Source organism: Symphalangus syndactylus, chromosome 20 (assembly GCF_028878055.3).
Source record: "Symphalangus syndactylus isolate Jambi chromosome 20, NHGRI_mSymSyn1-v2.1_pri, whole genome shotgun sequence".
Lineage (NCBI taxonomy): Eukaryota > Metazoa > Chordata > Mammalia > Primates > Hylobatidae > Symphalangus > Symphalangus syndactylus.
Window position 1 is genome coordinate 65,581,285 of NC_072442.2, and position 25,566 is coordinate 65,606,850.

General features: G+C 57.2%; 1 protein-coding gene and 1 long non-coding RNA gene across 3 annotated transcripts; both read right to left on the minus strand.

Annotated features, from left to right (window-relative positions):
• Positions 1–2,004: 2,004 nt before the first annotated feature.
• On the minus strand, positions 2,005–12,461 carry LOC129470488 (TBC1 domain family member 3G-like). Of its 2 annotated transcripts, none has more exons than XM_063629683.1 (14): positions 11,986–12,461; positions 11,636–11,708; positions 11,391–11,473; positions 10,062–10,101; positions 9,508–9,588; positions 8,948–9,055; positions 8,512–8,621; positions 7,204–7,252; positions 6,558–6,678; positions 5,750–5,844; positions 4,731–4,830; positions 4,209–4,361; positions 2,790–3,228; positions 2,005–2,749 (listed from the first exon to the last, which is right to left on the minus strand). In XM_063629683.1, the coding sequence occupies exons 2-14, from the start codon at positions 11,705–11,707 to the stop codon at positions 2,617–2,619; spliced, it is 1,584 nt and encodes a 527-aa protein (XP_063485753.1). In that variant the 5' UTR covers position 11,708; positions 11,986–12,461; the 3' UTR covers positions 2,005–2,616. The 2 variants fall into 2 exon arrangements, with proteins under 2 accessions (XP_063485753.1, XP_063485752.1); XM_063629682.1 differs by adding an exon at positions 5,293–5,364 and having other exon boundaries at positions 2,688–3,228.
• Positions 12,462–20,022: 7,561 nt separating this feature from the next.
• LOC134735365 (uncharacterized) lies at positions 20,023–24,883 on the minus strand. The gene is made up of 3 exons (XR_010118402.1): positions 24,316–24,883; positions 20,579–20,888; positions 20,023–20,419 (listed from the first exon to the last, which is right to left on the minus strand). It is a non-coding gene; the product is annotated as an uncharacterized lncRNA (long non-coding RNA).
• Between the last annotated feature and the right edge of the window lie 683 nt (positions 24,884–25,566).

Consider the following 25,566-nt stretch of genomic DNA (forward strand, 5'->3'; position numbering starts at 1 on the left):
TGCACACAAAACAATAAACATTTTCTAAAACTACATACTAACAAAAAGATGCATATCAAACATATTAGGAAGGTTGCACATGGGAAGACGGGGAATAGAAATGGGGGGTGGGAATTAAAGAAAATAAATGAGAGAGGGACTTTGTATGGATCAATGATAATAACTCAATCCTCTATTTGACAAAGAAGAAGGAGAAGGAAGAGGAAGAAAAAGAAAGTGGGATAAAGGATCAGAAAGGGAGGAAAATAGAAAAAATTAGAGTATGACTCCAGGGTAGACCTGTTTTGTTGTCGCTTGGTTCGTTGGTTGGTTTGACAGTTGTGTTTTTCATGTTTCGCCATGTTGGCCAGGCTGGTCTCGAGCTCCTAGCCTCAAGTGATCAACCCGCCTCAGCCTCCCAGAGTACTGGGACTACAGGCGTGAGCCACCACATCCAGCCCCCACATTGCTTCTGGCCTCTGTGGTAGACCTCCCAGACAGGGAGGCCGGGCAGAGGCACTCCTCACTTTCCAGATGGGGCGGCTGCGCAGAGGCGCTCCTCACTTCCCAGATGGGGCGGCCGGGCAGAGGTGCTCCTCACTTCTTCACAGACGGGGCGGCCGGGCATAGACGCTCCTCACTTCCTAGATGGGGTGGCGGCCGGGCAAAGGGGCTCCTCACTTCCCAGATGGGGTGGCCGGGCAGAGGCGCTCCTCACATCCGAGACGATGAGTGGCCGGGCAGAGGCGCTCCTCACTTCTTCCCAGATGGGGCGGCTGGGCAGAGACGCTCCTCACTTCCTAGACGGGGTGGTGGCCCGGCAGAGGCGCTCCTCACTTCCCAGACGGGGCGGCCGGGCAGAGGCGCTCCTCACTTCCCAGACGAGGCGGCCGGGCAGAGGCGCTCCTCACTTCCCAGACGGGGTGGCTGGGCAGAGGCGCTCCTCACTTCCCAGACGGGGCGGCTGGGCAGAGGGGCTCCTCACTTCCCAGACGGGGTGGCCAGGCAGAGGCGCTCCTCACTTCCCAGACGGGGCGGCTGGGCAGAGGTGCTCCTCACTTCCCAGATGGGGCGGCCGGGCAGAGGGGCTCCTCACTTCCCAGACGGGGCGGCCGGGCAGAAGCGCTCCTCACTTCCCAGATGGGGCGGCTGCGCAGAGGCGCTCCTCACTTCCCAGACGGGGCGGCTGGGCAGAGGTGCTCCTCACTTCTTCACAGACGGGGCGGCCGGGCATAGACGCTCCTCACTTCCTAGATGGGGTGGCAGCCGGGCAGAGGGGCTCCTCACTTCCCAGACGGGGTGGCCGGGCAGAGGCGCTCCTCACATCCCAGACGATGGGTGGCCGGGCAGAGGCGCTCCTCACTTCTTCCCAGACGGGGCGGCTGGGCAGAGACGCTCCTCACTTCTTCCCAGACGGGGCGGCTGGGCAGAGACGCTCCTCACTTCCTAGACGGGGTGGTGGCCCGGCAGAGGCGCTCCTCACTTCCCAGAGGGGGTGGCCGGGCAGAGGCGCTCCTCACTTCCCAGACGGGGCGGCCGGGCAGAGGGGCTCCTCACTTCCCAGACGGGGCGGCCGGGCAGAGGCGCTCCTGACATCCCAGAAGGGGCGGCCGGGCAGAGGCGCTCCTCACTTCCCAGACGGGGCGGCCGCGCAGAGGCGCTCCTCACTTCCCAGACGGGGCGGCCGGGCAGAGGCGCTCCTCACTTCCCAGACGGGGCGGCCGGGCAGAGGCGCTCCTCACTTCCCAGATGGGGCGGCCGGGCAGAGGTGCTCCTCACTTCCCAGATGGGGCGGCCGGGCAGAGGTGCTCCTCACTTCCTAGACGGGGGGGCGGCCGGGCAGAGGGGCTCCTCACTTACCAGACGGGGTGGCGGCCGGGCAGATGCTGCAATCCCAGCACCCTGGGAGGCCAAGGCAGGCGGCTGGGAGGCGGAGGCTGCAGCGAGCCAAGACCACGTCACCGCACTCCAGCCCGGGCCACACCGAGCCTCCTTCTGCAGTCCCAGCACCTCGGGAGCCCGAGGCGGGCAGAGCAGTGGAGGTCAGGAGCTGGAGACCAGCCTGGCCGACATGGCGAAACGGCGCCTCCAGCCAAAGGAGAAAAACCAGGGAGGGGTGGTGGCGCGCGGCGGCAATCCCAGGCAGCGCGCAGGCCAGGGCAGGAGAATCACGGGAGCCGGAGGCAGGGAGTCTGCAGCGAGCCCAGTTTACTCCAGCCGGGGCCACAGAGGGAGGGAGGGAGGGAGGGAAGGAAGGACGGAAGGGAGGGAGGAAGGAAAGGAGGGAAGGAGGGAGGGGAAGGAAGCCCTAATGACGTTTTGTAGTAGCATGGCACATAAGAAATTCAGGCCGGGTGTGATGGCTCACACCTGTAATCCCAGCAATTTGAGAGGTCGAGGCGGGAGGTTCAGGTTCACTTGAGTCTAGAAGTCTGAGACCAGCCTGGGAAACACGGGTGGACCCTGTCTCTAGAGAAAAGTCCAAGAAATTAGCAGGCACGGTGGCGTGTGCCTATAGTCCCACCTAGTCAGGAGGCTGAGGCAGGAGGATTGCTGGAGCCCATGAGTTCCAGGAAGCAGTGAGCCATGATTGCACCACTGCACTCCAGCCTGGGTGACAGAGTGAGACTTTATCTCTTAAAAAAAAATTGAGAGATGTAACATGAGTACAATCCTATTAACTAAATAATAAGGCCCTGAGGTGGGAGTGCAGTGCTCCTCGTCCCTAGCTGCGAAGGAGGTGTCCTGGTCGGAATCAGTGCTGGGTGCACTGCAGGGCCCGGAAGTCCATGCCCACATTGTTCAGTTCGGCGAGAGCCAATCTCACTCCCTCGGCAGAGTGTTCAGCCTGCCAGCAGGTGGCCAGCTGGTCCTCCTGGGATATGGCACGGACCCAGCAGCTCTGTTCGAAATCATAATGGGGGAACCAAGGGCCCCCTACATCCAGGTCCATCGGGAGACGGGGCATGGAGTTCCACTGCAGGAATCTCCAGGAACCCTGAGGTCCTCCCTGAGCCAGGGCCGGGCTGGGCACACCCTGAGTGCCCACAGGGTAGCTGTCTTCCCGGACAGCCCCACCAGGACAGGGTGTGGAAGAATGAGGTGCCCGTGGCGGGAAAGCTGACCAAATGGGCCGCTGGAACCGGGCTGGTGGGCCTGGAGGGGCCTGCCTGTCCCCCTTGCAGAAGGTCTTCCCGCCACGTGAAGCCAGCACAGGCCCGGGTGCCGAGGACCCTTGCTCGGCTTTGGCTGAAAGGAAAGCAGATGTGGTCAGCGTCTCCAGGGAGCCCATGCAGGCCTTTCCGGGCTGGGCCCCACCTGCCTGCGTCTCTGTAGTCCTCGGGGTCTCCGTGTGGCCCCCGTGGCCTGACACTGAGGACAAGCCTGTAGTCTGCTGATCCCAGAGGGAGGGGTATGCGCTCCCTGGCATGGGGAAGCTGTCGTGGCATGGCGGGTGGCTCCTGGGACTGCCCCCAGGGTTGGGACTGGCTGTGGGTTTCCTTCCACACACATTCGTCCCAGGGCTGTTGGGCCTGGGATACGGCCCCCAGTCAGAACTCAGGTGGGAGGGTCCTTGGATGTCACCCAGCCCCTTGCCACCTCACATGGGGACCCGTCTCTGCAGTGGGTTTTTGGGCCCGGACGTGGGTCACCCTCTGCCCTCCTGGGCTGCCCAGTCCATGCCAGGACTGACTGTTCCCACATCGGGCTGAATTCTTGGCTCTGGCTCTGGGCCCGGAGTCCCGCCTGTGCCCTCTCCCTGAATGCTCTGGGGGTCAGGGACCCCCAATTCCCTTGTCTCCCTGGCTCAAGGCTTGTTGTCCTGGCAACCTTGGAGGAGCGTGCAGGAGTGAGGGGCCTCTGCTGCTCTCTGAGGCTGTGGGTGCTGGCAGGGAGAGGCGGGGTCTCCCACAAATGGGTCTGGCTCCTCTAGTAACTTTGAGGGCCCTGTGAGGGGGAGAGCCAGACACCGTGGAAAGTGGGGGGGGCTCGAGGGAGGGTCTTGCCCACATCCCCCTCCTGCGTGCACAACACGTCCAGTACACAGGCACTGAGTGCCTGCCCTGAGGACCGGTGGGCCTCCTGTACTTTCTTAGAGTCCAGGAGGAAGAGGAGGAAGAAAAGGTGAAGAGGAAGGCCCAGGTAGTAGGGTTGCAGGTCCCGGGCCCTCCCCCACTGTTGACTGCCCCAGAGGGTGACATGGGAGGGGACACGGCACTGGAGCCCACCTGAGGGTGGCAGGTCCGCTTGCTTCCTCCCTCGTTTGTTCACAGAGGCCCTGACGTGCTTGAGCACCGTGTCATCATCCCTGGCCCAGTGACGGCAGAACTGGCTCCGAAAGCACGCCCACAGGCCAGAACTGGATGTCTCCTTGAGGCGCTCTAGGGACAGGGTGGACATCAGGCCAGAAGAGTTCCCTGGGAGGGGGCCAGCCCATACCCCGTGGCCACTTCAGCCTCTCACTGGGTGGTGCTGGATCCTTTTGTGGCCACCCCCGGGGTCCAGATGTGCACAGGAGGCTGTGACTGGGGGGCGATCTGGACAGGGAAGTGCCCGCCACACTCCTGACTTTCATCTGGGTCATGTGGCGGATGGGCTCGCTGTCACAGTGCCCTTCCCGGCCCACCTGGCCAGACCTCCCTCTGAGCCAGAACAGGGGATCGTGAGGACAGTGTGAGGAAGCTGCCTTCGGGCCAGTCGGGGTCTGACCCCGGGGCTCCCCAGGCCCCATTGGGCACACGTAGACTTACTCTTCTGCACCTCGAACGCAATGGTGGTCATGGGCATCCGTGCTTGTTTTCCTTGTAGCAGGTACACGTCCCACAGGCGCAGGGTCAGCCCGAGAGAGATCTGTGGAGACAGCAGGCGTGGGAGAACCTGGCCCTTCCAGGCTGGGACTGGTGGCTCGAGCTGTGCCCATTGGGGTTTCAGTCCCCAGAGTCAGTGGCCTTCCCCATGAGCGTCGCCTGGGCCCTCCAGGACGCTGGGTCAGGCAAGGTCTTGCAGCTCCTCATGGGGGGCACTCATATGAGTGGAGATGTGGCTCCTGGAGAGAGGGGCCTGCCCAGCGCTTGAGGCTTCCCTGAGCCCTCTCGAGTCGGGTCCTGGCGCAGTCTGCCCATGAGGCTGGGCCTGAGCCCCAGCCATTGCCCTGGGATGACCCCTCTTAGGCAGAGGGTTTTGCTTGCGTGTCCTTCGGGGACCCGCCTGAGCCTCCTGTGGGCTGGGGTGAACCAGACTGCCGGACTGAGGAAGCAGGGCACTGCAGGGCAACGAGGGTCCCTGAGCCAGGGTCTCCCTATGCCACCTTACCTTCATTAACATCCGGAGAAGCCAGCCTAACGAGAAACACTGCCCGCATAGACCAGCGTCTATGTCCTGGTCCTGATGGGAGCAACAGAGGTGCTCAGGCCACTGGGCTGCCCTAAAAACCTCCCTCTTCCAGGGCCTCTGAAGAACCTATGCCTAGTGCAGAACACTGGGCAGTGTCCAGGGCTCCCCGCCACACCGTCCCCTTCCCGCACTCTCGGTGGACACACTGCCCTTTGCCCTGCTCTGCGGGAGCTGGGGCCCCATCCCTGTGCCTCTGTCTCCTCCAGGGCAGGAAAGGAAACCAACTCCCAGCCCATGCAGAACCCGGCATCCCAGGTCAGGCCGTGGCTGGGACTCAGCCAGTCACCAGCCCCACGAGGGGCTCCAGCCCCCCTGCTCCTCCAGCCCCACGGGATGCAGGGCCTCTGGGGAAGAGCCGAGGGGACCATAAACTCACCAGATGCCACATGGTCTTGGGTTGTGACGTGGGTACCACACGCTCCTGATGGTCTTGGAGCCCCTGGACTGTCCCGCCATTTGGGCTGTGGAATCCTGAGAAGCCCCCAGCCCATCATGAAATCAGAGCCTTCTCCCAACATGTGGAGCCATCAGCTGCAAGAGCTGGACAGCTTGAGAGGCTCCCAAACCTGAAGACCTCCCACCCTCCCATCTGGTGACCCCACCATGCGGCCTTTACCCTGGGGAGGTGGGGCGGGAACATCCCCTGGAGCCTGGCTGGAGGTTCCCCTGGAGGCCTCCTGGGCCAGGGTGCAAAAAGGGCAAGGCTGACTGTGAGGTCACAATAGGGTGGCCAGAACAGCGTGGGTACTGGGCTTCCTGGTCATCTCCTGGAAGTGGGATCGGGCCAGGGGACACGGGATGGGGAGATGCTGCCACCTGGGCTTGCTCGGCCCATTCGTGTGCACCAAGGGCAGCGGGAGCCCTGGCAGTTGGAGGGCAGGAGGACTCTCAGGGAGGGGAGAGTCAGCTGCACAGAATCAGAGCCGGAGGGCGTGGCTCCGGGACACAGAGGGTGGCCACGGGGAGGATGAGATGCCCTCTGCTGATGGGGTTGAAAGGTGTCTGACTTGGGCTGTGGGGGTCGGCTGCGGACTCCTGTGGGACCCTCAGCAGAGACGTCCTAAAGGCTCCCAACGAGCCGGCGACACAAGGAGAGTGCCTTGGCTGAAAGCCGAGATCACCTGGCCACGGTGGCCGTCCCCGGGTCTGGCTGCGTGAGGCCCCAGGGGCAGCTGTTCACCTACCCTGCAGGGAGTGCCTCTCACTGGCCAGCAGCTGCACCAGTGCCCAGAATGTGTCCTCCTCAGGCAGATACAGGAGGAACAAGGGGGCGATGTGGCTCAGGTTCCTGTGGTAGCCCACCTCCTGCAAGAGCCAGAGTCACCATGGAAGGACATCAGCTGGGAGGGCTGAGGTCACCTGGGAGGACTCATGTCATTGGAGAGGGCAGAGGTGACTGGACAGGCTTCCTCTGATGAAGAGGCTTCCTCAGGATGCAAATTCATTTCATGACAAGAGCCAAGTCCATCAGGCACTTCAGCACCTTGTCCAAAATGTCTCCTGAGACCACCATCCTGCGTGTGACGCTGCCAAGCTCCCAGGCTTTGGGGCAGCCCCAGGAGGAGGGCGTCATTTCTTGTTCTGAGAAGTGGTGGTCAGGCCCAGGTGACACCAGGAGTCCAGGCCCCAACTCCTTTGTGTCTCAGCTTGACCCCTTGAGACCACCCCCTTGCTTGGAGGTTTATGCCAGCGGGGAGCTGGAATCCTACCTCCTATAACCTGGTGGGTCACAAATACTAACTTTAAAAGAAGCAATGACACCCCCACCAGACACCCACTCCTGTGAATGTGGAAATACGGCCCGGGAACCTCACTGCCGGGAATACTCACCGGGTTATACTCCGCAGATGCCAGGAGGATGTAGAAGAGTTCCCGCTGCCTAGGAAACAGAGAAAGGGGGCTATGGTTTGCTTTGTGCAGACGCTGTTACTTTCACTTTGTCTACAAATCCTAACGACAAATCCCATTTCAGGTTCAGATGATTCACCAGATAAGCAGTGAGCTCTTCAGGGCCTGAGACTGTTGAAGAAATGTTTCAGTAAAATCCACATCCGTGACATGCAAATAGCCCAGTTGTAGTGAGTTGACCGATCCTTTTCACTCTGAATGATTTTTTTTTTTTTTTTTTTTTTTTTCAGTTTGCGCACATGCCAGTTCAGTCTCTGGGTGTACAGTTTCTCCACAGTTCCAAACCAACGTGCGGAGTCTCCTGGCCACCGCTCCAGCCCCTCCTGGAGTGACTCCTTCATCCTCCAAGTCTCCAGAGTGGCCCCTATGCACCCAGCCTCTCCCCGATTCGTCAGCCCCTGGCCACCCAGACTGCTTTTCAGTCCCTGTGGTTTGGCCTTTTCCAGAATGGCCTAGGAATGGGAATGCTACTGTGGTAGCTTATTGGGTCTGGCTTCTTTCCCTTAGCAAAATGCATCTAGGATCCACCCACGTTCGTGTGGGCATCACTGGCTCGTTCCCTTTTCTCACTGGGTCTTCTGTTTGAAGGGAGGACCAGCCTTGCTCTCCCCACGACGTGTTGAAGGCCGTCCCCGAAGGCTCGCTGTGTGAGTGACGGTGAATCAAGCAGTGAACCTGGCATGCAGGTTTCATGTGGATGTCAGTTTCCAAATCAGTGGGTTCCATATCTGTGACACCTTGGGGACACGTGGTTCAAGTCCATTGAGCTTTGTGAGCCACTGCCCAACTGGCTGCCAACGTGGCTGTGCCGTGTCATGTTCCCAGCAGACCTGGATGAGAGTTTCCAGGGCCCATAATTCTCCCAGCGTTTGGTGCTGTCAGTGTTGTCTGGGTAGGCTCATGGGCCCTCCATCCTGCCACCCTCCCGTGGGTCCTACCACGGGTCCCCGTGGGTCAGGGAGAGCACCTTTCACCATTGTGCATGATTTTCTTTGCTGTCTTCTGTCTCCTCAGGATCCTCCTGGGCTCCGGCCCCACATGTTCCAGCCTGGCCCAGGGCTTGGAGACAGGGAGGTGCTCGGTTCATGGTGCCGGCTGCTCCCTGGGCCAGGAGAGCTCTTGGCAGCTCTGTCATCCCTCCTGGGTGACCCTGGCTTCTGCTCCGGGGAAGTCCCCATCCCTCTCGTTCACCCCATCTCCACTGGGACCCTGTGGCTCCCGTAGGCTTACCTGGCTCCATATCGATGCCTGAAGAAGACATGGTTCTGGAGAGTCCTGCTAACATCCCGGTCGATCTGGTGGATGTGTTCAGATGACCTCTTGCCCTTCTGCTTCACGAGCTGTAGGGCAGGGCCAAGAGAAGGAAGCAGCCTCAGAACAGATGGAAGACTCCCTGCCCCAAATGGCAGTCGGCCCACAGTCAGCACTTTGGGAAAGAAGGCTTCCTTCTGCAGAAAGCTGCTTTTTGGCTTGTTACTGAAGCCAGGGAGGGTCACCAGAGCCGAGTTTTTCTGTCTGTGGTGACTGTATCACCATCTGTGCCCAGGGTGTTCATCTGACCTTCCCCCTCACCCCACCCCCCAGGGTGGGCTTGGCGTTCCCTCCAGCTGGAGACCTGGACCCCTGACACGGCTTGTCCTGTTTGTTGTGCTCTGGCTGAGCGTACCTTGTATTTGCTGGGGTTTTTTAACTTGATTTCCTGAATGTTCAGGAGGACTGACCACGCCGGGCCCCGGATGTTTGTGGGAATTCCCTCGTATATGCGATCTACGAGCTGTGGGCAGAAAACAGTCTGGTGTCACAGGCCACGGGGTGACCCCAGTGAGGACCAGAGCCCGGGGATTCTGGGAATTGTCGGTTTTGGCCCCATGATTCCTCAGTAGAGGTGAGATCGAGCTGGGACACGGTCTCCCTTCCCAGGACTGAAAGAGTGGATGGACACTCAGAGTTGAAACTCTGATCTGAACCTTTTTCTTCCTTCGGGTCACCAGGACATCCCTAGCCTTGAACTCCAGGTGGTCCGAGCCCTAGATTCAGATTCCCTCCCAGCAAGGTGACGCTTGCACGAATAGGCAGGCAATCTGGCGACCAGGCCTGCAGTCCTCCGGGCGAGGACAGTGTGCCACCCGCCCTCTGAGAGGCTGACGGTGCCAGGCCACAGCCATGGGTGCCTGTCCCCTGTCTCTGCAGAGAGTGCTTCCGGGGGCCTCTCCCTCCACACATTACCTTTTCACTGTTCTTGTACGTCTCCCATTCGCCCAGCATCTCCAGCCACTTGCTGTTTCTCCTTGTCTCCCGCCGAATTCGCTGTCAAATGAGGAATGTTGGAGTTAGTGGAGCTGCCAGGCTTCCCAGAGCTGCCCGTGGATGCTGGGTCTTGGGCTCTGGAGCCCTGGTGGGACCCAGCTGGAAGGAGCCAGGGAAGGGCAGACCCTAAGGGCTGAGAGCCTTTGAGCAAATGAGCACCAGTGGGCTGGCTTTGGGACCCCGGGATGTGCCATCCTCGGGCCACAGACACACCAGTCTTAGGTCCCAGCCTCTCGGTGGGGTCCTGACACAAGCGGGCAGCCACCCTCAAGCCAGGACTGTGGTTCTCACTTTGGAATTGTATCAAACTGCCAAAGTTAAATCAACCTGGGGTCAGGTCTCTGCTGCCCCTCCCAGTGACAGAGTGTTGCCCTCACCCGCCACCGCCCAGGCCGGCTGCTTCCTCCGCCTCACTGACCACCCGCCCAGTCCCTACGTCCCTGGACCAGCCCCTCCATGCATCAGGCTCTTACCTTTGCCTCCCGCGCAGTCAGAGGAGGCAGCTCCATCTCACTGTAAGGCAACCCAGGCAGCGCTGAGGACCTGCACAGGGCCTGGAGCCACCCCAGCCTGGGAGCCGACCCCCAGAAAGGACTGGCTCTGTCCCTACCCAGCTCAGGGCTCAGCCCGGGAGAAGGCACAGGGAAGGGAGGACAAGGGCCTTCCTGTGGGGCTGACTCCCAGGAGGGGCAGGACCTGGGAGAAGGAGTGTGGGGACTGCCTGGCCGGGGTTACCGGGGCCCCTGGCGTGGGGGCTGGTCAGGCTGCACAATGGGGCTGCCCATCCTGGACTCGAGGTGGTGCTTACTGCTGGAGCTGAGAAAGGTCAGCCTTGAGATGGGATGGGGGCCGCCCAAGGTGGGCGACCGGGCCCTGACAGGAATCCCTCAGGGATTGGCCACATCACCCCGCCAGGGTCAAGGGAGGCTGCCCTGAGACCTGCCCGGTGTACTCTGGGTTCACCAGGGGCCCATCCCACTTGACAGCCCCAAGGCTCTTGCAGGCTCTGACCTCCCAGCATCCACCTGCCTCTCCCTGCATCTGAGCCACACACCCTGCATTTCAGAAGTGGCACGGCTCATCAGCTCCCTCCCACCCTACTTCCCCCGGGATCCGCTGTCTCTCCATCCTCTGATCCCTGAGGGATGGGCTCCAGGCTGGGCTCCTCTTACCTGGCCCCAGATCCCTTCCCAGCACCAGACCCAGGGTCTTTAGTCACAAGCCCTGCTGCCTCCCCGGCCTCACCCTGAGATGCCTAGAGCGGGGCCCTGCCCGTCTTCTCCCCCATTCTCTTAGGGCCAAGGCCCCCACTGTCCCCACACCTTTCTCCCTTCCCCATGGGGACAGTGAGGGCTGTAGCTCTAGGGAAATGGGGGAGGACAGGGGCAGGTGGGCTCTGAGAGACCTGCTGGACAACAGCCCTGAGGCTGGGCCAGGTGTCTCCTCACCCTGTGGCCACAACCCTTGGATCTCACTGGGGTTGTCTCCTGGTAGACAGGGCCAGACCCTCAGGCTGCCCCGCTCCTCTTGTGCTGACTTGCCGACAGAACTGCTGAGAGCCCGGGGGCCTGACCTAGCCCAGTCTCCATTCCCACCGGCTCCCTAGATGGGCCTTGCACCTCTGGCCTAACAACAACCTCGGGCTGGACCTGCAGGGGAGCCAGGGGGGAGTTCTGACCCTGGAAAGGAGGTTGACCCGAGCTGGCGAGACATGTCCTGTGTCAGAAAGGCCTTTCTAAAAGCAAACCCATCCCTGAGCTGAGACAGATGCTTTAGGGGTGAGGGGAGCACAGAGGACTCACTGCACAATCCCAAACAGATCCATGTGTTCGAACATTCTGATGAGCACAGGCCCCTTGTCCTCTGGCAGCCCAGCTTGGTGCCCCTGTAACCCAGAGGGAGCCTTGGTGAGGGGTCCAAGGTAAAGGGTGCAAGGGCCTGGGGGTATTGGCCACCCGTCCCTGCCATGTGCTCCTAGGGAACCCAGGACCCTTTGACCAGGGCGCACTGGAAGAGGCCTCCCTCCAAGAAGCAGACCGAACTGTACCTGTTCATATTTCCTGATGACGTCCTCTCGCTCCTGCGCCCGCCAACTATCTACATCCTCCACCACGTTCATCCTGTGAGACAAAATTGGCTAAAGGTTACACTGTACCCGACAGCTTCGGAGAACACCTGAACCGCTCCCACCGGGCTCCCAGATGCTGGTTGGTTGTGTAACCTTCATTCCACCATTGCACTCTGGTAGAAAGGGGCCAAACCCCATGGCCCACACCTCCATGGGTCTCTGCAGTCTGAAGCCGCAAGCAGGGGTGAGCATCTTCCCAAGGACTCGAGAAGAGTGGGACCTGGACAGAGAATCCCGTTTTCCCCTTATGCCATGAAACGGGCACATACCTGCCCCAGCAGGTTGAACGGTGTCCACCTGCCAAGGGTGAAGGGCCTGTGATGGGCTATTCCAGGGTTGTGGATGCGAACTGGGGTCAGGCACCAGAGGTCTCTGTACGATCAGCCTCCTGGGATACTCAGGGCCACAGAGATGCCCAGTTTCCTATGGGGAACAAGGTCTCTCCTGACTGCTCCGTTCTACCTCGCTCATCACTTGGGCTACCGTGGCCCTTCGGTCTAACCAGTGAAGCTGCTTTAGGAATAACGCCATTTGAGCGGGAGTGTGTTTGGTTTTGGGGATGAGGGATGAAAATGATCTACTGTCTCCAAAGCAGCCACTGCGCTCATGGAAACCACATCTCTCGGGGAGGGACTGTGGACTCCATCATTCTGAGCTGTCCCTATAGGAGGGGGCTTCATTTTCCTGGGTCAATGATGAAGAACAGTGGGTCCTTGCTCCTGGAGAACATCTAGATGGACCGTCCCTCCTGAGAAGACTCAGGGCAAAAGGAAAGCGAGGCCAGACAGAATAAGAAATACTTGGGGAGAAGCCCAGTGCCTAGACCCCTTCGAACACAAGGGAAGATAGTCTCCCCACAGCCAGCCCTCCCGGGCTCCTTCACTTTCCACAACTGCCCAACGGCAGAAGGCTCCCCATGCCACTCCCAGACAAGGGACCGTGTGTGTCCAGTGGGTCCCACAGTGACCATCAGGACCCAGCTTATGCCCCAGGTGTGTTCTGAGGACCCTTCCCTCCTCCCCACCCACCGTGGCATTCTGAGGTCATGGCACGCATCACAACGGGGCCCTGCCCGGGTCAGCAGGGCCCAGAGTCAGGGTCCTCCGCTGCCTGGGGCGTCAACATGCCTGCCTGCAATGTGTGCACGTGCGTGCACACGCGTACGTGGGTAAACACGTCTGTGCACGTATGTGTTGCTTCTCTGGCCAGGCCCGGCTGCCCCACTCATGTGTGCACCCAGTTCCTCATCACTGTCACCCCCGAGGCCCAGGGCCAGCATCAGAGCATCCATGGGTGCTCCCTAACCTCAGTGTCTCTGCCAGGGCCAGGCTCTGCCCCATCGGGATCAGAAATCTGGGCAGATTTGGGATCTCGAGCAGGGAGGTCACAGGGTTGAGGCCTGAAGTCTAGCACGGCACACAGCAGGGCTGAGAGCAAAACCCAGGGTCATGTCTGGATTTTCGGGCCGGTTACCGCCTCTCTGACCCCAGACGTCTCACCTGTCGAATGGGTACATTCGGGAACAGCACCCACTCTACGAAGCCACCGTGAGGACAAAAGAGAAAATCATCTACACAGGCAGCGTAGAACGGGCTCCCTGTGAGTGCTCAGGGATGACCCTCCTCCTCAGCAGCTGCCCAGAGGCCAACACCGCCCATACCATAGCCACTGTCCCCAAGTCAGCCTGGAGGGAAGAGAGCAGGTCACACTCACCTGATTCTGATCAGCTGGCCTGGGTTACGTATGCCTCTCAGGGAGAAAACCTCAGGGAGAAACCAGAAAACTGGTGCTCACAAACCCCACTGCCTGTGTGTAACTGCCGGAGAACACAGAAGGCAGGCCGGAGAGCGGATAGATGCTAAGCACCAGTGGCATTCTGAGGTCATGGCACGCATCACAACGGGGCCTTGCCCGGGTCAGCAGGGCCCAGAGTCAGGGTCCTCCGCTGCCTGGGGCATCAACATGCCTGCCTGCAATGTGTGCACGTGCGTGCACACGCGTATGTGGGTAAACACGTCTGTGCACGTGTGTGTTGCTTCTCTGGCCAGGCCCGGCTGCCCCACTCGTGTGCACCCAGTTCCTCATCACTGTCACCCCCGAGGCCCAGGGCTGGCATCAGAGCATCCATGGGTGCTCCCTAACCTCAGCCCTCCCCACCCAGGGTGGTCCTGGGATACACATAGGGGTGGAGGGAAGTGACTGCTGCTGTTGGATCTCAGAATACAAATGCTAATACCATTATCCAATGGTCTTTTTAGCGTCTCTAATGGTATCGCTTTTTCATTTCTGACATTTTAACTGTGTATTTCTCTCCATGACCCTTGGCTATTCTAGCTAGAGGATCCTGTGGGGAAAGTGCCGGGCACACAGTAGGGGCTCACTCTTCTAGACATGTTATCTAAAACCTGGCTCATCTGTCCTTCCACCCAGGGCCTAGGGCATGCCAAATTCCAGGGGCCAGAAAGAGCTTGGGATAAAATGAACCTTCAAGGGGAGGGCTTTGACCTGGCCTGAGTCTGCCTGTGCCATCCAAACGGAGTCTCAAGTCCTGAGGCAGGACGTCCAGATGCCCCAGTGCAGGGCCCTCCTGATCAACACCTGCTGCCCTGTACTCATTAGCAACCTCACCCACCCGACTCTCAAAGCACACTTGGCTCTCGTAACCAGGAGCTCTGCATCTGTAGATTCAGCAACAGCAGATGGAAAATATTCAGAAAATAAATTGGATGGTTATGTTTCTATTGAACATGTGCAGACTTTGTTCTTGTCATCATTCCCTAAAGAATACGGTATCACAACCATTTATGTAGCATCTGCATTGTATTACATATCATAAATAATCTAGTAATGGTCTAATGTCTACGGGAGGATGTGCATAGCTTATACGTAAGTACTACGCCATGTTATATCAGAGACTTGAGCACCCATGGATTTTGGCATTCCCGGGGACCCTAGAACTAATCTGACATGGATACCAAGGGATGACTGTATATACTCACTCAGAAAGGCTTCTCATTGGAGGAAGGGCCCGGTTCAGGACAGACAGGGACATCATCCCTGGACTACCGTCCATCCATCCATTCATCCATTGGCACCACCCTCTAGGACTGTCCCAATGACAGCCCTAGCAAGTGGAGACAAGAAAAAAGACTGGCTCAAATGGTACAGCTTTTTGAGGTCTTGGAAGATGTTGCACCAGTATGAGAATAGTGGGTCAGTTTTCTCCAGGATCCAGAAAGCATATCAGGCAGGCTCGGGGAGAGGAAAGGAGAACGGCCTCTCCAGCAGCCACACAGGCCTGCGGTAGGCTGGGGCTGGCGCTGGGGCTGGCCCTGTTTATCACTTGGGCCTCATGGGGGAAAAGAAAGAAGAGGGGGCAGAGGAGGAGCATGGGGGCAGCTGGTTGCCTAAGGAGAAGGCGTCTCGGGGAAGGGGTATTCGTTCGTTTTCACACTGCTATAAAGAAATAACTTGAGACTACGTAATCGATAAAGGAAAGAGGTTTAATTGACTCCCAGTTCAGGGAACTTACAACCATGGCAGAAGGCGAAGGGGAAGCAGGCACCTTCTCCACAAGGCAGCAGGAGGGAGTGAGTGGAGAACCAGGAAGTGCCCCACTTTCAAACCATCAGCTCTCCTGAGAACTCCCTCACCATCCGGGGAGCAGCAGGGGGGAAACTGTCCCCACATCCCATCCCCTCCCACCAGGTTCCTCCCTTGACACAGGAGGATTACAATTCCACATGAGATTTGGGTGGGGACACAGAGCCAAACCCGTGAGGGTCTCAGTGTATCTTGCAGCTCCCCTGGGGCTGAGGCTGAGTACAGATCTGCTGGCCCTGCTTTACAGCACGCGGGGACTCTGCCTGTGTGCCCCCATCTGCTCTTCCTGGGGATGGTGGCTGCTTCCTCAAGAGGAGGGTGGATCTGCTCTTCTGCCCACCCCTCTCCAGGGCCTTTTGGAGCCCTGGCCACGACCTCCCAGGGTAAGGCCAGGACACCGGCTCCTTGCCCTTCTTGCTGCTTGGGTGACAATCCTGGGGTCACCCATAGGCCCCATCACTGTTGCTGCTTCTAAATGGAGAGTATTTTGGCACGTCTTCCTGGCAGAGTCCGGGGCCTCATCCCTGTTATTTATTCTATCTCGGTAAAGCCAGGTGAAGACATCTGGGCAAGGAGATAGTGGAGTGGCCCCCAGGAAGGGGGGGTGGAGGGCGCTGGCCTTCGGGCTTGCCTGGACCAGGGTGGGAAGGGGCAAGGTTACCAGGAAGCAGGGCTGTCAGGGCTAAAATCAGGAGGCGGTAATAATGCTGGTGGGGGGACAGGGCTGTGTGGTTGGCTTGGGGTGGGGCATGAGAGCCAAGGTTTGTCAGCACGCAGAGGGGTGGCTGACTCACGGACTAGGGGCTGTGGGACCCAGTGGTTGCCCTTAGCTCTTGGATCCTGGGAGACTTCTGCAGCCTGGATGTGGGGCAGCCGAGGGGTGGAGGTGGGGCAGACAGGGGTAGGGGTGGGAGAGGAGGCCCTGCATGGCAGGGTGCTGGGTAGGAAACCAGCCAGGGGCCAGTTGGCATTGGCGGCTCCCATCCCCATCCCCACCCCCAAGCCCACCCTACCCCCGCCCTGCTGCAGAGACGGGCCTGGGCGGCTGTCCTCTGCTTTGGCCTCAGCAGATCACACGATGGAAGCTGGCAGCCCACTTCCTGTGGGCGCACCACTCGAGCCAGCTGCGACCTGCACTTTCTGCTTCCTGGAGTGTGGGGCGCCCACTCAGGAGAGCACGGCACACCCCACACCCCTCATTTCGAGGATGCTGGGAGGTGGGGACCAAGGTCCTGCAGCCCTGTGCTTGCGCTATGAAAGGTAGCCTGGGAGTCCTGTGTGCGCCCATCCACGTGAGGCCCCAGGAGCCTGAACAGTGGCAGGCAGAGAGATGAGGAGGGAGAGAGAAGAGGAAAAGAAGGAGAGAGAAAGAGAGATGGGGAGAAGGGAGTGAGACAGAGAGAGAGAGGAAGAGAGATAAGGAGAGAGACAGAGGAGGCTCAGAGGAAAAGGAGCCAGAGAGATAGGGAGAGAGACGCAAAAGGCAGAGAGAGAGACGGAGAGACGAGCATGAGTAGGAGGTCGGGTCACTCTCGATCCCAGTTCCCAGTGAAAACCGTAGGTTGCCATCACCTAACCCCGCATGCAATAAAGTCTTCTGCCTCCTGCTTACAGCCCGAGAACCCCTTCTCCGAGGGAATAAAATCTTTGACCGTTGCCCTTTCTCACCGGAGTTTGCTTGTGTCTTCTGATGAACCGTGATGTCTCACCTACTGCCTTCCTGGGCTCAAGGATCCATGAAAAGCCGACGCCTCTTTTGGGGAAGCTCTGCAGTACCTTCATCTCACTAGGCTCCCCAGGAAGCTTGTGAACTTGGCTTGAGCCCTAAGCAGCCGAATATGTGCTGGGCCTCTGCTTCTCTCTTTCAGTAAGAGGGAGAACCAAGAAAGAGACTGAAGCATGGTCTGCAGAGAAGGCACTTGTGCAAACACCAGGAGAATGAGGGGCCTGAGTTGCCTTCATTTCTCCTAAAAACACGCATTTCCTCCCAGGCCACCCTAGTGAGGGCATGAAGCACAGCGTGTGTGTGTATGTGTGTGTGTGTGTGTGTGTGTGTGTGTGCAGGTATATACATGTGAATGTATTTATGTATGTGCATCTGTGTGCATGTGTGTGTGCAAGTATATGCATGTGTATGTATGTGCATGTGTGTGTGTGTGCATGTGTGTGTGTGTGTGTGTGCGTGTGTGTGTGTGTTGCAGGGCTTTACAGTGGACAGGATGTGGGAGGGCAGCTGCAGCTCCAAGCTGCAAGTCTTTCTGATAGAATGGTTAAGATTCCCTGGACCACAGAAAGAGTGTTTTCATTTGCACCTATTTTTATTAGCATTTAAACCTGTATTCTTCATAGCATGTAAAGCTTAAGTTGCTTAACTATTCTTAGAAACGTTTACACCAGCGGTCTCCAAAGTTTTTGGCACCAGAGAGCAGTTTTCTTGAAGACAACTCTTCCACAGACCTGGGAGAAGGGGAAGGGATGATGCAGAGATGGTTCAAGCCCATTACATTTATTGTGTGCTTTATTTCTATTATTATTTCACTGTAATATATAATGAAATAATTACACAACTCACCACAATATAGAATCAGTGGGAGCCCTGAGCTTGTTTTCCTGCAACTACATGGTCCCATCAGGAGGTGATGGGAGACAGTCACAGATCATCAGGCATTAGGTTCTCATGAGGAGCACGCAATCTAGATCCCTGGCATGCGCAGTTCACGGTTGGGTTCTATGAGAATGTAACGGCACCACTCCTCTGACAGGTGGCAGAGCTCATGCGGTAACGCGAGGGATGGGGAGCAGCTGTTTCTACAGATGAAGCTTTGCTCACTGGCCGGCTGCTCACCTCCTGCTGTGTAGCCTGGTTCCTAACAGGTGGGGACCCCTGATTTACCCAGTAAGATAAACACATTTTTATGTCAATTGAAATTATTCACCTCGCACCACCCAAAATTATCGTGCATACCTCACCCACCCAAGGGTCCGGTAGTGCACGTTGGGAGCTGTAGACAGTAAGCCTGGAGCTCCACTGAGCATTCCATCCTCCACCATCTGTGGGCTAACAGGCTGCGTTAGCTTCCTAGGGCTGTTTTACGGTACCACAGACTGGGTACCACAGGCCCATGTTTGGAGTGTCCTCCTTGCGGGGCAGAATCCTTCTCCTTGTCCAAGGCCCAGACCAAATGCCATCTGCCCGCTGCACAGGGCCTCCTTGGTGACACATACGCCATCGGATTACAACTGCAGGGGAGGCCAAGACCCGGCTCAACATTTGTTGTTGGCACGGCCTGTTGGCCCCAGAGCCCCGGCATGTGCCTGTTACAGGGTGCCCTGCCCTGCCTAGGGTCAGAGCCTGTGCAGATCTTCCTTTCCTGTCCATCCTGGGCTCCTTGAGTGCAGAGACCACCCTGTTGACCCTACTGCTCTGCTAGGGGATTTGTATAGCACAGGGCGGGCCCTCAGGAGAGAGGGTCCCACCTGGCCTCTCCCCTCAGCCACGGGTAGATGGATGGGCCGCGTCTTTGAAAGTGGGATAGTCCTGATATATAGAGATGCTCACTTGCGTGACTCATCAAACATTAAGCAAACCTTGTTTTTTTCATTAAAAAACAATTAGTCCTGACTTCGAGCTAATGGCCGGATACAGCTCAGCAGTCAGCAGATGTGGTCCTCAGGCTGAGATAACGAAGATGAGCGCAATCATCTCTCATGCCTGCCTAGAGCTTTACCAGGCTCAGAGCCCATTCACACCCACTGTCCCGACTAATCCCAGAAAAGCCCCGTAAAGCAGGTAGGGCAGGTGTTCTTGGCTGTAATTTTGTGGAGAAAGAAGCAGACCCAGAGGTTCAGCTACCAGCCCGAGTCCATACAGCCGGCATCTAGCATACACGGGTCCACACAGCCGGCATCTAGCACGCGCGGGCCTCTTCCATCCAAGGTCCAGGTTCTGCCCATCTGCTGACCCTCCATTGGCCCTCGTCCCTCTTGTTCCCAGTCCCTGCCCTGGAACACAGCTCTGCAGAGCGGGGCTCCAGCGTTCTGTGCTGACTGGGTGTCTGACCCCTCCCCGGCTCAGACTTCAAGCTCCAGCCACTTCTGGAGGGTGCTGACCCTCTCGCAGACCCCTGCCCTCCACGGGAGCTGGTCTTTTAGACGCATGTGGGCACCGGGTGACACGAACACAGAGACGAAATGCAGAAAGGAGAGTATTTTTCTTTTTTTTTTAAATTTTAATTTTTTGAGATGGAGTCTTGCTCTTGTTGCCCAGGCTGGAGTGCAATGGCGTGATCTCGGCACACTGCAACCTCTGCCTCCTGGGTTCAAGTGATTCTCCTGCCTCAGCCTCCCGAGTAGCTGGGATTACAGGCGTGCACCACCACGCCCGGCTAATTTTGTATTTTTAGTAGAGACGGGGTTTCTCCATGTTGGCCAGGCTGGTCTCGAACTCCTGACCTCAGGCGATCCACCCGCCTCGGCCTCCCAAAGTGCTGGGATCACGGGAGTGAGCCACCAAGCCCGGCTGGGGCTCAAATCTTGAGAGGAACCCAGGTGAGTGAAGAAAAGAATTTTGTCTCCTATGGCCAGTGTCAAGAGCTCAGCTTAAGTCAATGCGCCCCCTAGTGGTAACACTAAGAGAAAACTGCCACCATTAGCGATGGTGGCGGTGTGTAGCATCTGTCATTCCAGACTTGGCCCAGCAGCCTCTGGCTGGCGCGTCCGCAGACGCTTTCCTGAGCTGCCTCTGGCTCCCATCAAACCCGAACTTAGAAAAACACCCTCCCTCCCAGAAGTCATTAAAACTTTTCTACTCACAAGGAGTTTTAATGGGTACATCATTACATAAATGCAAGAACATCCTGTTTCAAATGATGACCCAGAAAACCACACTGATGGCAGTGATGGCCAGCCCTGAGGTCTTGTCCCCGCCACCATGTCGAGAGTTTCAGTAGAATCATTCGGTGAAGGTGCTGTTCAGATAAAGCCGAAAACCACGCCAACAAACGTTTCCTGAGTGCTGCTTTGAGCAAGGTGCAGGCTAGGTTCAGAGAGGGGCGGGCAGGCACGAGAGCCTTATTTATCTCACCCTGGAGCCGCTTAAATCTGCAAAGCAAGACACAAGAAAATCATGACGTTAAATGTCCATACAAGATTTAGAAAGCTCCAGACGAGACTAGTAGAGCTGTCACTGTCCTTCGGCAGGTGTGTAGCCTGTCTGTGCTTCTTTCCTTGTCAGTAAAACGGGGACAAAATTGTACTCACCTCATGAACTCTTAGTGAGGTCTGATGAGATAGTGCATATAAAGTGCTCATGCCAACGCCCAGGACGTTATACGCACTCAACACATATTCACAGCCATTACTGTTGTCATCATTGTGGCTATGAGTACTGTGCCCGTTGCCATAGGAAGCGCACTGGTTGAAGTTCCTGTAGGAGTTTAGAAGTGAGCACTTCTGGAGCTGGGTGTGGTAGCTCATGTCTGTAATCCCAGCATGTTGGGAGACTGAGGTGGGGGGATCACGTGAACTCAGGAGTTTGAGACCAGCCTGGCAAGATGGTGAGACTCTGTTGCTACAAAAATAAAATAAAATAAAAAATAAAAAATCCTGGTGTGGTGGTGCACACCTGTAGCCCCAGCTACTTGGGAGGTTGAGGCAGGAGGATCCTTTGAGTCCAGGAGGTTGAGGCTGCAGTGAGCTATGATTGTGCGTCACTGCACTCCAGCCTGGGTGACAATGCAAGATACCACCTCTTTAAAAACAAATAAAAGGTGAGAAATGAGCTGTTTATGCTGGGGCCTGTGGGATTTGAGCCTCCCTAGGGCTCACCTCGCACCTGAAGATGGATTAAATGGGGTACTGGGATGGAGGAGGTGGGGGAATGGGTGGAGTCAGCACATTTAGTGTGGCTGGGAAGGGCTGTGCCCAAGTGACAGAAGGTGGGTCACGGTGGGAGAGGAGACTGGGTCTGCAGGCTCAGGGTGCGGGGGTGGGGCGTTGCTCAGCAGTGGGGACCCCTGAGAGGCAAGGGGGCCTGATCAGGATGAGCTTCCAGGACTGTTGATCTGGAGGTGAGGGGTTGTGGGAGGTTGGACCAGGGAAAGGAGGCACTTCTGGTCGTTGAGGTGAGAAGAAGGGGCTCCCAGGTAGAGGAGGGATAGACAGAAGCCACAGAAACAGCCCAGGGAGGGCCGAGGAGGAGAGGTTGGAGGTCACAAAGAGCATCGGGTTTGGTGGCCAGAAGGAAGTTGGTGCCTTTCCAGGCAGGGACTGCTGCAGGGAGGGGGAGGGGAGCGAATGTGGAGGGAACAGGAGCCTATCCTGGGTTATGACGGGGGGCGGGGGCTTGTGGGCTTCACCTGCAGATTCAGGGAAGCAGGGATGGAGCTCAGGGGAGAGGGCTGGGTGGACTCTGGATGAAGCAGTCGCTGACTTGAACACATCAGACAGGTTCTTGGGCCGGGCCGGGCGAAGGTCTCCAAGGACAGTGGTAGGGCCGGAGAAGATAAGGCTGCGGATGGGGTCCTTAGACCCCCATGTGTGGGGAATGGCAAGAAGAGGAGAGCAGTCAAGGAGTCCCGGCAGGAGTGGCCAGGGCAGGAGGAGGGCCGGGACTTCCCCTGCAGGCCTCCGAGCAGCACGGTGCCCTGTAGACTGCGGTGATACTGTTAGCACCAAGGGTTCTGTTAACAAAGAGGACAGGACACATTTAGTGATGTGTGCTGGGTTCACTGGAGATGGTGCTGTGTTTTTTGTTTGTTTGTTTGTTTTTTGTTTTGAGACGGAGTCTCGCTCTGTAGCCCAGGCTGGAGTACAATGGTGCGATCTCAGCTCACTGCAACCTCTGCCTCCGGGGTTCAAGTGATTCTCGTGCCTCGGCCTCCAGAGTAGCTGGGACTACAGGCGTGCACCACCACGCCCAGTTAATTTTTTTGTATTTTTAGTAGAGACAGGGTTCCACTATGTTGGCCAGGCTGGTCTTGAACTCCTGACCTCAGACAGTCCGCCCACTTCTGCCTCCCAAAGTGCTAGGATTACAGGCTTGAGCCACCGTGCCCGGCTCCGTGCTGTCTTTCCTGGAGGCAGAAATCACTTCGGAGGCTAAGGCAGTGGTTCTGGAGAAGAAGTGCGACCCTCCCCTTTCCCGGCCGTCGCTCTATCCCACATCGTTAGAAGGAGATGATTCCAGAGTACTAGAGAGTTGAGAGGTCGCCACCGCTGAGTCTTTTACATACGACAGATCCCACTTCTGGGTCTATATGTGCCCAAAAGAATGGGAAGCAGGGACAGGACCAGATGTTTGCACGCCCATGTTCATAGCAGCACTAGTCGCTATGGCCGAAGGTGGAAGCAAGCCAAGTGTTCATCAGCCGGTGAATGGATGAGCAAAATGTGGCCCATCCACCCCGCGCCCCAGTGGAATATTATTCAGCCTTAAAAGGGAAGGAGGGCTGGGCGTGGTGGCTCATGCCTGTAATCCCAACACTTTGGGAGGCTGAGGCAGGTGAATCACAAGGTCAGGAGATCGAGACCCGCCTGGCCAACATTGTGAAACCCCGTTTCTACTAAAAATACAAAAATTAGTTGGGCGTGGTGGCATGCACCTGTAATCCCAACTACTCGGGAGGCTGAGGCAGAAGAATTGATTGAACCGGGGAGGCGGAGGTTGCAGTGAGCTGAGATCACGCCATTGCACTGTAGCCTGGGGGACAGAGTGAGACTCCATCTCAAAAATAAAAGAAAAAAAAAAAAGGGAAGGAAATTCTGTCACAGGCTACAACACGGATGAGCCTTGAGGAAATTATGCTAAGTGAAAGAAGCCAGTCACAAAAAGACAAATATTGTCTGATTCCTGCCCAGAGGACTCCCAGAATAGTTAAATTCATAAAGACAGGAAGTTGAATGGTGGTCGTTAGGGGTTTGGGGTCGGGAAGGGGAGTTAGCGTTTAATGGGTGCAGGGTTTCAGTTTGGGGTGATGAAAAAGTTCTGTGCATGGATGATGCTGATGGTTGTACAATAATGTGAATGTGTTCAATGCCAGTGAACAGTACAGTTAAAAATGGTTGATATGATGTGGGGCGCGGTGGCTCATGCCTGTAATCCCAGCATTTTGGGAGACCGAGGTGAGTGGATCACGAGGTCAGGAGTTCAAGATCAACCTGGCCAAGATGGTGAAACCGCGTGTCTACTAAAAATACAAAAATCAGCTGGGTGTGGTGGCTCGTGCCTGTAATCCCAGCTACTCGGGAGGCTGAAGCAGGAGAATTGCTTGAACCTGGAGGCAGAGGCTGCAGTGAGCCGAGATTGTACCACTGCACTCCAGCCTGAGTGACAGAATGAGACTCTGTGGTTACAGAGTCTCATTCTGTCACTCTCATTCTGTCAAAGTGCTGTGGTTACAGGCATGAGCCACCGCGCTCAAAGTCTCATTCTGTCAAAGTGCTGTGGTTACAGGCATGAGCCACCGCGCCCGGCTTTTTGCCACAATTTATAAACAAGAATGAATTCTAACGTTCATATTAATTGAAGCTAACATGACACACATAGCATACGCATGTCTAAGGGGCCAGGCACGGTGGCTCATGCCTATAATCCCAGCACTTTGGGAGGCCGAGGCAGGTGGATCACTTGAGGTCAGGAGTTTGAGAACAGGCCTGACCAACATGGTGAAACCCGGCCTCTACTAAAAACACAAAAATTAGCCAGGCATGGTGGCACGTGCCTGTAATCCCAGCTACTTGGGAGGCTGAGGCAGGAGAATCGCTTGAACCTGGGAGGCAGAGGTTGCAGTGAGCCGAGATCGTGCCATTGCACTCCAGCCTGGGAAACAGAGCGAGACTCCATCTCAAAAAAAAAAAAAAAAAAGTGGCTAAGTGAGGGGTATGGTGGGGTGTGGCATGGTGTGACGGGCCTGGCTTTTATGCCTAGACCAACACTGCGGACTGGGCAATTATCTAATTATCGGTTGTCTAATTGCCCAGCATCACACATTTCTCACCTGTAAAATGGGTGACAGTCTCTGCCCTCCCACTGCCCAGGGTTGCTTCCCGGCCTGCGAGAGCAGGTTTGGGAAAGCTCTTTGTCAACTGTTGTGCAGAACTGATGGGGTGGCCACACTTCAGTGCCTTGACTCAGGGGTCAGAGCTTTCAAGCGACCCCAGGCAGGGCTATGAGGGCCCCTCTGGCAGTGGCTGCTCATTCCAGGCTGGGCCGGCCCCATAGCTTGTTGGCGTCCCGCGGGCAGCTGCTGTGATGGTTTCTGCAGGGCATTTGGGCCGCAGCCTGGATGCATACCTAGACCTCGCTGTTCTTCTCAGCCAGGGTCTGGGAGAGAATGAAACCTATCGTTCTAGTTATCTGCTGTATGCGACTCTCTCCTGTGCGTTTCTCTCTTGTGGGTCTTCTCTCCTGTGCATTTAGGGTGGTACGAAGGGAAGTGAGAAAATAGGCACTGGTGGCCGGGCGCGGTGGCTCACACCTGGAATCCCAGCGCTTTGGGAGGCCGAGGCAGGTGGATGACGAGGTCAGGAGTTCAAGACCAGCCTGGCCAACATGGCGAAACCCCGACTCTACTAAAAATACAGCAATTAGCTGGGTGCAATGGCAGGTGCCTGCAATTGCAGCTGTTTGGGAGGCTGAGGCAGGAGAATCGCTTAAACCTGGGAGGCGGAGGTTGCAGTGAGCTGAGATCGCGCCATTGCACTCCAGCCTGGGCGACAGAGTGAGACTCCATCTCAGAAAAAAAAAAAAGGAAATAGACACTCATAGTTATCTGTGTTTTGTGGTTCCCTGAGGAACCCCCAGTTGAGAAGAAAGGCTGGGACCTGGCTGACCCAGAAGCCCCCCTCGACGCCAACGCCTACTCCAGGTTTGGGGACCCAGGAACGAGAGGCCTAGGAGAGTTGGGGACTAGTTCAAGGTTGCTCCGACTCTCAAAACAAGTCCCTAATGCCAGGCCAGGACTGCGTGGCGAGTGGCACGACCCTCCATTCCTTCTTTATTTTGAAAACGGAACAGTTACAGGACGCTAGTTTTGACGTCGCTGGCTGTGAATGTGCATTTGTGGAGCCATTTCCCAGACCTCCAGGCGCAGGAGCCACAGGTTTGGGAGGCCGAGCACCCTCCTTCCCTGAGAGCTGAGGTTGCAGCTCTGGCTGGCTCTGGTAAGTACTCTGTAGCCCTGGCATGGCTGGAGGAGGGGCAGCGGCTAAGTGGTTTCTGAAAAAGGGCAAAAATGATAGGAAAAGCT